The 12,489-nt window shown below is 43.0% G+C and overlaps 1 protein-coding gene across 11 annotated transcripts in view; it reads left to right on the top strand.

Moving 5' to 3' along the window:
• Positions 1-12,489, top strand: part of ST3GAL5 (ST3 beta-galactoside alpha-2,3-sialyltransferase 5) — a 52,118-nt gene that overhangs the window by 18,300 nt on the left and 21,329 nt on the right. For 7 of the 11 annotated variants that reach the window (XM_025354322.1, XM_025354316.1, XM_025354323.1 and 4 more), the window contains 2 exons: positions 9,469-9,592; positions 12,005-12,116. In XM_025354322.1, coding sequence (XP_025210107.1) covers positions 9,469-9,592; positions 12,005-12,116 — 236 coding nt within the window. Of the gene's footprint in view, positions 1-2,760; positions 2,948-4,915; positions 5,111-5,285; positions 5,351-9,468; positions 9,593-12,004; positions 12,117-12,489 lie in introns of those variants that run through there. The other 4 variants (XM_025354326.1, XM_025354319.1, XM_025354317.1 and 1 more) reach the window with 4 other exon arrangements.

Below are 12,489 nucleotides of genomic sequence, written 5' to 3'. Positions count from 1 at the left end.
GGCCACAACACTGCTGTCGTCCTGCCTGCACCCCCCAGCCCCACCTTGGGGCAGGACTTGCTTGGCCCCTTCATTCTGTCTGCCCACAGCGCACCACGTCTTCCCTCCTCTCGGCCGCCCCCTGTGCCCCTGCTGTAGTTGTAGCTGCTGCATGTTGTCGCTAGGCGACTTTAACCTGCGTGCATCCCAACGCGGTCTTCTTGGCTGAGGTAAGGCTTCCTGCCTTGTCTTCCGTTCTCCTTTGCCAAGTGGAATTCTTCATCTCAAACACAAAACTCCAGCGGTGACTTGAATGGCTGTTTTCTCCCTTCCCCATGGATGGTAGGTCCCTAGTACCAGTCTAGGTGCATGGGAGAGGGCAGTTCATTTGTTCTGCACAGTGGGTGACCTGCTGCAGAAGTTCCAGCCAGCCCCATGCATGTTCCCGAGTACCACCTGGACATTTTTTTTTTTTTTTTTGAGATGGAGCTTTTCACTCTGTTGCCCAGGTTGCAGTGCAATGGCACAATCTCGGCTCACTGCAACCTCCGCCTCCTGGGTTCAAGCAATTCTTCTGCCTCAGCCTCCCAAGTAGCTGAGATTACAAGCGTGCGCCACCATGCCCAGCTAATTTTTGTATTTTTAGTAGAGATGGGGTTTCCCTATGTTGGCCAGGCTGATCTCAAACTCCTGACCTCAGGTGATCCACGTGCCTCGCCTCCTGGACATTTTCATGTGGTAATTTATCATCTCAAATTCATCATCTCCACTCAAGGACAAAAATTGACTTCCATTCTTATTTATTTCTCTGATTGGGACCAAGGTTTGTCCCTGTGTGCTTCTGTTCATCACCAGTCTTGCTTTTGTTCTGGCTCAGAGACTTCTGTCGCCATTCCTTCCCCGTCCCCCTCACCAGGGTAGGCCTCAGGCTCCCCTCCTGCCTGGACACCACAGTAGGGAGGGCCCAGGATCCTGCCTTGTTGCTCACCCAGCATGCAGCAGACTAGGCTTCCTAGGCTTCCTTTCTCCTGCTGTGCTGGGAAGTCCTTCTGCTCTTGGAATCCTCCCACCCCACAGAGTATTCTCTGCTGGCCATATTAGCCTATAAGCTGCACCTGCTCGCCTTCCCGCACAGTCCACTGCAGCCATGTTGGTTTATTCTCTGCTTTCCCAACTTCAGATTTTTGTTTATAACCATCTGTGCCCTGGTGTGACTTTACTATTTTAAAATGCAGCCCCCTCCCGACATTGCGAATACCCTCCTGTTGTTCCAGGTCTTCCCCATCCTGACCAGTTTGCTGCTGGAAAAGCATGGGTGTGGAGGTGGGTAGATGTGGGCTGGAGTTCTCAGCTCTGTGTCTACCCATGTGTATCCTCTGGCAGGTTAAATGCGGATAGCAATCCAGTGATATAAGTTTTTTTAGGATGTGGTGAGATCATATGCAGGCTTATCCCTCTCAATAAATATCAGTGTGCCTTACTCATGCACCAGTAATTATCTCTATAGTTAATTTGGCAATACATCATGTACTGCTTTATGGCATTTATTATACTCTTATATTAAATGGTTAATTCTTCATTTTGAAGAAGTTAAATGTCTTACAAATTGAAAGCCCAAGTTTGCCCTTGTATTTCTTCATTAGGGCCTTAAGAATTATTGAAAATACAGAAATAAGTTCTAGTGTTTGATAGCACAGTAGGGTACCTATAGTTAACAGTAATTTATTCTGTAATTCAAAGTAACTAGAAGAGAAGATTTGAAATATTCCCAATACAAAGAAATGATAAATGAGCCTCGGCAGCATAGCGAGACTTTGTCTCTACTAAAAATTTAAAAACTTAGCTGGGTATGGTGGTGCACACCTATAGTTCCACCTACTTGGAGGGCTGAGGTGGGAAAATTGCTTGAGCCGGGAGGTCAAGGCTGCAGTGAGCCATGATTGCACCACTGCACTCGCCTGGGCAAAAGAGTGAGAGCCTGTCTCAAAAAAAAAAAAAAAAAGATAAATGGTTGAGGTGATGGATATCCTAATTACCCTGATTTGATCATTGTAAATTGTATGCATGTATTCAGATATCACATGTATTCCATAAACATGTAGGATTCCAGCACTTTGGGCCGCCGAGGCGGGTGGATCACCTGAGGTCAGGAGTTTGAGACCATGGTGAAATCCCATCTCTACTGAAAATACAAAAATTAGCTGGGCATGGTGGCAGGCGCCTGTAATCCCAGCTACTTGGGAGGTTTAGGCAGGAGAATCACTTGAACCCGGGAGGCAGAGGTTGCATTGAGCCAAGATGGTGCCATTACACTCCAGCCTGGGCCACAGGAGCCTAACTCCGTCTCAGAAAGAAAAAAAAAAAGTATACAACTATTTATCATTTTAAAAAACACACAAGAATTATTTCTTCATATGGGCTCTTTAAGAAGAATCTGTTACATTTTAATATGTGGGTAGAAAAATATAATTTTGAAAGTCAGGCCTTCTCTGCATAAAGGTGGTTGGTGAAACCATGATGCGGAGGCTGTTCCTGGAAACCTGAGTGAGAAGAGGATCAAATTGTTAAGCCCTGGGGATCCTAACTCTTAGGAGATGAAAAAGGAGAAAGAGGAGGTAGCCACAGGACAGAAGAAGACAGGGCAGCCTTGTGATGGTCTGCCAACAAAAGCCTTGGAAGAATGCCTGTAACCGCCATCGCCTCCAAAACCCTCATAAAAGACTGCGTATTTATTCAGTAAACAGATACAGATGCCCTTTATGTAACTCTTCCCCATCCTAGGCACTATGAAGGCAGTGGTGTGCAAAGCAGAGACCCCTGCTTGCATGGAATCTGCATTCTAAGTGGGGGAGACAAGACAAACGTGTAATTCAAAAGTATAAACTTATGAAGAATCACGTGTCTCATGATTAGTGTTATAAAGAAAAAAGAAAGCATGCATACAGGAATATCCATATAAGCAATTTTGGTAAGTAGGGCACATCTGTAGTTTTATTATTCTAACCCAAGCATTCACATTATGTAAGTTAACTGAATTAAGGAGAGGGTCTCGTTTGCTTAACTGAACAGAGGCTGTGTGTGCATGTGTGTACGCACGCATCATTGACTGGGTGACGTTAGTGTGGGAAGGTGTTTGTGACACCCTGTGTCTCTAGCTGAAGCTGCAGTGCCAGAACAGATGAGGTGAGAGTGTGAGCCTTCTGAAGGGAGGGGCCTCCGTCATCCTTTGTCCATCAGGGATTCACTCACCATCTCTTTGGAAGCCCAGTGAGGCTTCCATAGAAAGGGAGCAAGCAGCCCAGTTTCTGCCCCCTGAGGCAAACTGGACTTGCTAAGTGCCGACATCCTTTATTTTGCATCTCCATAAATCTGTTTTTTTCCAGTTCAGCAAACGAGTGGTCCTTTCTTAGTGAAGTTCCTCGTGATTTGTTTCTGCTTTTTAAGTCTAAATGCTTAATTTGGGGGATATTTTTGTCCCATACTAAAGAGATGATCAAGGGGTCCTAAAAATATTTTGTTTGGGTGATTTTCAAATGTCTTTTCATAGCTTAAATTTCAATCATAGCTTAAGGATTTCCTCCCTAAGTGAAGATAGTTTCAATTTTTCAGAAATAGAACTGGTAATGCATGGAATTCAGGTAGTAAAAAAAAGAAATGCAAAAAGAAATGAGCTCACTCACAATTGCACCACCAGGCCATGCATGGTGACTCACGCCCATAACTCCGACACTTCGGGAGGTGAGGTGGGGGCATCGCCTGAGGCCAGGAGTTTGGGACCAGCCTGGGCAACAGAGAGAGACCCCATCTCTACAAATAAACAACTGGGCACAATGGCACATGCCTATAGTTCTAGCTACTGAGAAGACCAAAGTGGGAGTATTCCTTGAGCCCAGGAGTTTAAGGGTGCAGTGAGTTATGATCACACCACTGCACTGTAGCCTTGGCAACAGAGCAAGGCTCCATCTGTCAAACAGCAAAAACAAAACAATTGTTACCACCTGTTGATGACAGGCGTACTTTCTTCCAGATGCCTCTACACCTATAATTACCTATGGCTACATGAACACTCTTCCCTGCAGTCTGATCATTTTTTACTGGTTAAAAGTATGATTGCCGGCCAGACAGGTGGATTACCTGAGGTCAGGAATTTGAGACCAGCCTGGCCAACATGGTGAAACCTCGTCTCTACTAAAAATACAAAAATTAGCCGGGTGTGGTGGTGCATGCTGGTAGTCTCAGCTATGTGGGAGGCTAAGGCAGGAGAATCGCTTGAACCCAGGAGGCAGAGGTTGCAGTGAGCCGAGATCACTCCAGCCTGGGCGACAGAGTGAGACTCCATCTCAAAAACAAGCAAACAAAAAAGTATAATTGCCAGCTGGGAATGATGGCTCACACCTGTAATCCCAGCACTTTGGGAGGCCAAGGCTGGTGGGTTGCTTGAGCCCAGGAGTTAGAGACCAGCCTGGGCAACATGGCAAAACCCCGTCTATACAAAAAAAAAGAAAAACTAATAATAATACAAAAATTAGCTTGGCATGGGGGTGTGTGCCTGTAGTCCCAGCTACTCAGGAGGCTGAGGTGGGAAGATGGCCTGAGCCCAGGAGGCCGAGGCCGCAGCAAGCTGTGATCACACCACTGTACTCCAGCCGGGGTGACAGAGCAAGACCCCGTCTCAAACCAAAAAACAAAAATATGATTGCTAATTGAAATTTATGACACAGTTATTCTAGCAATTAACAAAGCATGTCCCTGATTCAATGTTCGTATAATCCAACCTTCAATTGCCACCTTTTCACCAAACAGAACATCGCAAACAAGAGAAATGAATGAAAACAGTCCAGATGGTGCCAAGGTGATGATGACTTTCAGCTGATAAGCCCTGGCTTCTCCAAGGGATCATGGAAAGGCCACTCCGCTGTTTGTCTGTTGTACCCAGCTTGGCCCTTCTCTTGTGACGCTGAGGGACGTGGAATCCACATGGTCCCTTGCAAATCAGAAGAAGTAATACCTGCTGAGCTGAAGTAGAGGGATTTGGGAAGTCAAACTCATACTGTGGAGGCTAAAGCAACCCCATCTTGGATGCTAATCTGCCATGTTGACTTCTGACCCCAGTCCCAGGAATGCTTCTAAGGTTTCTACATTCACATACTTACTGTAAATCTTGCCCTTAGGTCAAAATAGTCTTGCAGTTATACCATAAGTCCTGCCCTTCAGCAAATTCTTGCATTTTCCTGAGGGTTGGATGTCAATGTCCTATACATTCCTTCAGTATGGTATATAAGACCTGGATGTATGAGCCCTCAGTGTGGGGAGTAATAGCATGGGCAACCATTATGCTGTCTTGCCGCCACCCAGGACATGGCCTCTGTTTGTAAGTCCCCATCACGGGTTTCTTTTTGAGAAACTAGATTTGTCAGCCTCTTCCTTGGCCTATGGGGGTGGGTTTGCATATGCCTGCCCACCACAGAGCACATACCTTTAATAGATATATGCCAGGAGATAACTACATGTGTAGATGCATAGATTTTTATAAAACTGCCTTTTTCTTATATTTTTCAGTGTCAATAAATGTAAGTACTGAGTACTTTAAGCTAGTGCTTCTCAAACTTTAATGTGCACAGAAATGTCCCGGGATCTCATTAAAATGCTGAGTCAGCAAGACTGGGGCGGGGCCTGAGACACTGCATTTCTAACGGGCTTCCAGGTTACACTGATGCTGTCGGTCAGAGACCCTGCTGTGTAGCGAGACCTTAAGTACTGGAGAGTATTCATGTAGTTTGTGCTGTAATTTACCAACAAATTTCCTGCTGTTGGACATTTTAGATGTTTCATTTATTATTTTTTTTTTGTAGAGGCAGGGTCTCACTAGGTTGCCCAGACTGGTCTCAAACTCCTGGCCTCAAGTGATCCTCCCATCCCAGTCTGCCAAAGTGCCAGGATTACAGGTGTGAACTACCACACCCGGACATTTGGATGTTTCAATAGAGCTTATGCTTTATTCTTGCCATTATAATTTCTGTTAACCTTCAGTTTTAGTTTTACTCTTAACCAGTATTGAGAAAATGCTTTTCTTGGAAGTTTATCTTGTTTGATGTCAGGCTACAGACATGTAATGCACATTTCATTCCATTTGAGATGTTTCTTACCGGGCTGCTGTGTGCCGATCTCTGTCTTAGGTGTTAGGGATACAAAGGTGAACAGAGTTCTGGCTCTGCAGCTCATTCCTCCAGGAGTCTGCAAAAGAAAATTCAGTTCATTTCGGTAAACAGAGATAGGGACGTGCCCAGGGATAGTTGTGGTGTTGAAAAATGAGCTCAGAGATAAGGAAAGAGATGCTTGAGCTGGGTTTAAGGATGAAAAGTAGTTCACCAGGCAGATTGTTGGTTGGGATTCCAGATTGTGGGCATATCATGTGCAAAGGCACTGAAGCGACGATTTGGCACATCCAGGTTTCTAACAGTACTTCTTTGTGCAGTGTGATAGACAAGTTTGTCACATGGAGTCACAGAATCTGAAATAAGCTGGGAACCAGTAGGCAAAAATGTATTTTTGAAAGATGGCTTTGAGAGGACAAAATTGAGATCCAGGGCGTTCCAGGTGAGTGATTTCTATTAAAGACATGTAGTGAACAGGAGAAATTCAGGAGGTATTATCGGCAGGCCCTGGGGATTGACTAGGATTGCGAATGAAAGTCTGATTGACCTGCAGGTTTTCATCTTGTGGCTGAACAGGTGGTTCAGATACCAAAGAATGAAAGGAATAGAAGAAAATGCCAGGTTCTGTTTAGGAATGTTGCCTGAGGTGAGGATAACAAGCAAGTCATTAGGTATACGGGTCTGGGCTTAGGTGAGAGGTCCGCGTTAGAGAGATGGATTTGGTCTTCAGGAAGCCATTGTCACCCGTAGTCTGAAGCTTGTACTTGTCACAAAGTTGCTGGAAGTGCCACGGCATCTGCTGCCTAAAAACCCAAGAACCCAAATGCCCACGACTGCTGCAGGAGTCACATGTAGACACCTTCCCTTGCCTGCTACTACTGCTGTCCAGAGCTTCACCAAGTCAGGGGAAAAGAAAGATTATCTCCCAGTCTTTCACCAGCACATCCTAGGATCACAACTTTATGAGAAGCCAGCTGGTAAGAGAGAATTTGGAAAATATTTACAGGCTTGTAGTCTGACGGGCAGAGTAGAACAAGAGCCAGAGCACTGTATGGCTCAGCAACAGAGCACCTGGAGGCGGAGGCCCCAAAGTCTTTCTCATACTCTTACCACAGTCATCTTTGTTCTCTGGAGGTCCACTTTGGTGTGAAGTGAGTATCACTCCAGTCATCTCAGAAGCTTCCATTTTAAATATGCATAGGCTACAGGTAGCCTGCTGGTTCCCACCACTTGGCTGACCATACATGAAGTAACCACAGAGTTGTGGTGTTTGAAAGCCTTCCAGGATCTCAGTTGTTCTAACTTCTCATTTAATAAATCAGCAGATTCTTCAGCAAAGGTTTATTATTAAGGCCCTCAACACTTACTGAAACTATTTTGATAGAATTATACATAATGATAAAAATTCTTGCTACACAGAATTAGAATTAAGGAGTTAAGTTATGTATGTAAACATACAGTAGCAGAAAAAAAAAAAAAAACTTGAATTTTTTTCAAAGAAGATGGCAAAACCCTAACGGGAAAAATAAAGTGATTAATGAATGAGATATAACTTCTTCCATCCAACTAAAAACTATAGTGAAGACATTATTTCTTAAATTAATATATGCATTTATTATAATAGTAACTAGTGCCTATATTAGTTAAGATATAACTTTGCCTTTAATTAACAATTCCTTAAACAAGACAAAAGCTTATTCCTCTATCATAGACCAGTCCAGAAGTAGAGTGGCAGGTTTCTGCCCTATGGGGTTGTCCCAGGGGCCCCAGCTCCTTCTCTTGTTGTTCCACCATCCTTGAGTAATGTCCTGTCTGTGTGGTCCAGAGTGGCAGATCATATGTCCATATTTCAGTCAGGAGGAAGAGGGGATAAAGGAGAAGCCAGAGTATGCCCAGGGATGCACCTTGAGAATTGCACAGGATGCTTCTGCTCATATCCCATTGGCTAAAACTTAGTCTTGAGTCCTAGCTCCAGGGAGGCTGGGAAATGTAGTCTTCATTCTGGGAGGTACTATGCCCCCACTAAAAATCCAGAGCTCTATTAAGTTGAGAGTTAGGGGAAAGTGAATATATGGGAGAGACAGACCAATTTCTACTACAGTACCCTTTGGAATATTATTTAGAACTTGAAAATTGTGAATAAAAGTATTTCAAAAGAATAAATAGGCAGGCACAATTAACATATTTTTTAAGAAAAGTTTTTTTAAATTGCCATATTCTCATTTTTTCTTTTTTCTTGATGTAACACTTCTGCTTTTAATGTAACTTTCTTTTTAAACTTTTTTATTGTATGAATTTTAACCATACACAGAAATGGGAGAATCGTGTAGTGAGCCCTAGTCCCCATCTCCCAGCTTTAGTAAGTTATCAACTTAAAGTTAGTCTTATCTATTCTCCCCAGCCCTCCACTTATCCCCTTCCTGAGTTTTTGAAGCAGATCTCATTTTCGCTCTTTGATCTGTAGATATTTCTGTATGTAGCTCTAAAAGGTAAAAGTCCTTTTTTAAAAAAATAAACTTTAAAGTTTAGGATAATTGTATTCACATGCAATTGTAAAACATAATCTAGAGAGATTTTGTGTACCCTTTACTCATTTGCCCCCACTGGTAGCATCCTGCAAAACTATAGTATAATATCACAGCTGGAGTCTGACATGGATACAGTCAAGATGTAGAACATCTCCATCCCTTTGTGTTGCCCTTTTATAGCCACATCTACCTCCCCTGCCACAACCCCTGACACTCACTAGTCTGGTCTCCATTTCTATAATTTTGTCATTTTAAGAATGTTAAAAATCAGCTGGGTGCAGTAGCTCACGGCTCTAATCCCAGCACTTTGGGAGGCCAAGGCAGGTAGATCACGAGGTCAGGAGTTCGACACCAGCCTGACTAACATGGTGAAACCCTGTCTCTACTAAAAATACAAAAATTAGCCGGGCATGGTGGCACACACCTGTAATCCCAGATACCCATGAGGCTGAGGCAGGACAATCGCTCGAACCTGGGAGGCAGAGGTTGCAGTGAGCCGCGATTGGTGCCACTGCACTCCAGCCTGGGCAACAGAGCAAGACTCCATCTCAATTTAAAAAAAAAAAAAAAAAGAATGTTGTTAAAAATCATACAGTATGTAACATTTTGGTTTCAGCTCTGCATAGTTCCCTCTAGATTCATCCACTTCATTGCATGTAACAACAGTTCATTCTTCTTTATTGCCGGATAGTATTCCGTGGTATGGATGCAACATATAAAGGCTCTTTGAAAACCATAATCCATCCTCCTAACTCTCCCCTCTCTTTCTCCCCACTGCCCTCTTCCCTCTTCTCCTCTCTTCACAGCAATGCCAAGTGAGTACACGTATGTGAAACTGAGAAGTGATTGCTCGAGGCCTTCCCTGCAATGGTACACCCGAGCTCAAAGCAAGATGAGAAGACCCAGCTTGTTATTAAAAGACATCCTCAAGTAAGTACCGCCCCTGGGACTGTAGATCCCCCTGCTTTGGGTCAACTGTGTAGAAGTAGGAGAAAAATTCAATGAGCGCCTCAAGATGGCTAATGTTGGAGAGGCACACTTGGTCAAAGGCTCCTTCAAACGCCCGTCTGAGTGAAGACTGAGTGCACAGCTGGAGTGGGCCTGAACAGCTGACTGTATAATTGGTAAGTGCACAGTGCCCAGTAGCTGCTCAGGCCCTGTACCTTGGCCTGGATGCCTGGGAGAGCAACTCTCACCGTGCACTGCTCTTCATGCCCTTATTTAACAAAAGAGGGCTTTTCCCTTAGCTATTGTAAGTTAATCTAAAATATGGTTAATTAAATTTCCCTGAAGGCACTTGAATACTATTAAATATCGAATACTAAAAACGATAACAAGTGTTTGAGCCAGGTCACCCTTACATGCTAATAAGTGGTAGAATTAATCAAGGAGGAACTTGGCAGGTTTTTTTTTTAGCATGTATACCAGTCAAACCCAGTTGAAAATTGCCCTTTTTTCATGTCTAAACATAGAAATCCAACCTTGCAATCTAGTCGTCTGTCTCACTTTACTGACTTAGGAGGTGTAGGAAAAAAGGAAATTTATAAGAATAAAGCTTATGTGATATTCAGCCTCCCTTTAGTCACCAACCAGTATTTATTGAGGCCCACAACGTGCCTGACATGCTGGGCGCCAGCCACAAGGCAGCAGGGGAGATAGACCTGCGTCCTGTGCTGCTTAGGCTGTAGGTGAGGTGGACTCACACCGGGAATTAAGGCACAGTCTGATATATGCTACAGACACTGGGCTTGCCTTCACACCCTTTTCTTTTCTTTTCTTTTCTTTTTTTTTTTTAACTAAAATAAGGGAAGTATATTCACTGAATGTAACACCTTTTCTGGGGCTGAAGAGAAGAATAGGTAATATTAGGTTTACAAGATTAAAAATTCAAAAAGTATTAAAGAGTCTCAGTGAAACAGCTTCTCATCCCTGCTCCCCATTTCCCCTCCATACTTAAAGATAACCAGTGTCACCAGTTTCTTGTGTATATGAGAAATATTTTGTGTGTGTGTGTGTGCTCTGCCATGCCCCCGCCCAAATCCACTTTTACACAAATTGATAGCATCCTGTTCACTTATCATTGTACACAATCCCATTGTACACAAGGGAAGAATTAAGATGCTTGTCCAAGTTATCATGGGAAGCCTGTTTAAATGAGAATTTTAAAGTTTTAAAAATGCTCCCACCAACACTTCATTGTATTCTCATCCTCGAATATTAAGAAATATTTTGGCCGGGCGCAGTGGCTCGAGCCTGTAATCCCAGCACTTTGGGAGGCCGAGACGGGTGGATCACGAGGTCACAAGATCAAGACCATCCTGGCTAACACGGTGAAACCCCGTCTCTACTAAAAAATACAAAAAACTAGCCGGGCGAGGTGGCGGGCGCCTGTAGTCCCAGCTACTCGGGAGGCTGAGGCAGGAGAATGGCGTGAACCCGGGAGGCGGAGCTTGCAGTGAGCTGAGATCCGGCCACTGTACTCCAGCCTGGGCGACAGAGCGAGACTCCGTCTCAAAAAAAAAAAAAAGAAATATTTTGTATGTGTTATGTATAGTATATTATGCTAGATGCTTTTTTTGGAAAAAAAAAACTGCCCCTTGATTTAGCAAATGGATTATTTTCTCTTTAATTATTTCTTACATTTGTTTTTTCAAGAACAGAATTGTTTAAAGCAGTGGTTCTTAAACTTTGGTTAGAACTTTTTAGCTTGTGGTTTGTGTCACTGGAGAACTTAGTAAAAATGAGATTTCTAAAACTAAGACTAGACTCAGCTCTTTTCTCCAAGTCGTGTGTGTGTGTGTGTGTGTGTGTGTGTGCATTAAACCATATAATAGTGTGAATTTATCAGATGTTTTAAAATATTTTTTAGGTCATCTTAAGGGTAACTAATGATCTCACTTCCCAGTCAGCCTCACTTCTGGGTAGAATTCTTTAGAAGTACTATGAATAGACTGTTTCTTTTCTTTTTCTTTTTTTTTTTTTAAGGACTGACAGAATTTTAAAGTCACAAAAGATTGAAGCCAAGATTCTATCGCTCAAGTCTATTACTTGATTTGAAGTTCAATAATTGGCATTGTGATTCAGGTTTTGTTACAGTGCCCTTGCAAAAAAAAAAAAAAGGTTATTCTGTGTTTGCTTATAACAAAGACAGTCATAAATGACTAGTTTATCTTGTCAGGAAAATAGGAAATGGCCCCTTCCTTTCACCACAACGTCAACGTAAAGATTGTAGTTTTATGCTGCATAGCAGGCAGACTCATTTAGGATTCCGTTTTCAGTTTCACATTGCATCTCATGATTCTCACATGACTACATCATAATACCTAATTGATTTTTTTCCAGATGTACATTGCTTGTGTTTGGAGTGTGGATCCTTTATATCCTCAAGTTAAATTATACTACTGAAGAATGTGACATGAAAAAAATGCATTATGTGGACCCTGACCGTGTAAAGGTTAGATATCCCATTGGTGTGGTTTAAATGAAAACATTGCCAAGCATATGCTTAAATTATAATATCATTAGTCTACTGTGTTACAAATATATGTTAATAAAAGTTTGAACACAGAGGGGAAAGCACTTAATCTCAGCACTCCAAAACCAAAGACAACCTTCTTCTAAAAACCTACCACTAACTACTCCACAGTAGCCTTCTCTCATTTACTGCAGCTGGGATGTGGGATGAGGTAGGCTCAACCCAACAGGCTCTAGGGCTCCTCTTGGAATTAATTGGTCCTGATGCTGTAAACAACAAAGAAATTCTCTTCTTGTTTTCTTGTGTCCCTCTTTTTTTTTTTTTTTTTTTTTTTTTGAGTCAGGGTCTCGCT

The sequence above is a fragment of the Theropithecus gelada genome, chromosome 13, assembly GCF_003255815.1.
Source record: "Theropithecus gelada isolate Dixy chromosome 13, Tgel_1.0, whole genome shotgun sequence".
NCBI classification, from domain to species: Eukaryota; Metazoa; Chordata; class Mammalia; order Primates; family Cercopithecidae; genus Theropithecus; species Theropithecus gelada.
This window is presented reverse-complemented; position numbering and strand designations above follow the sequence as displayed.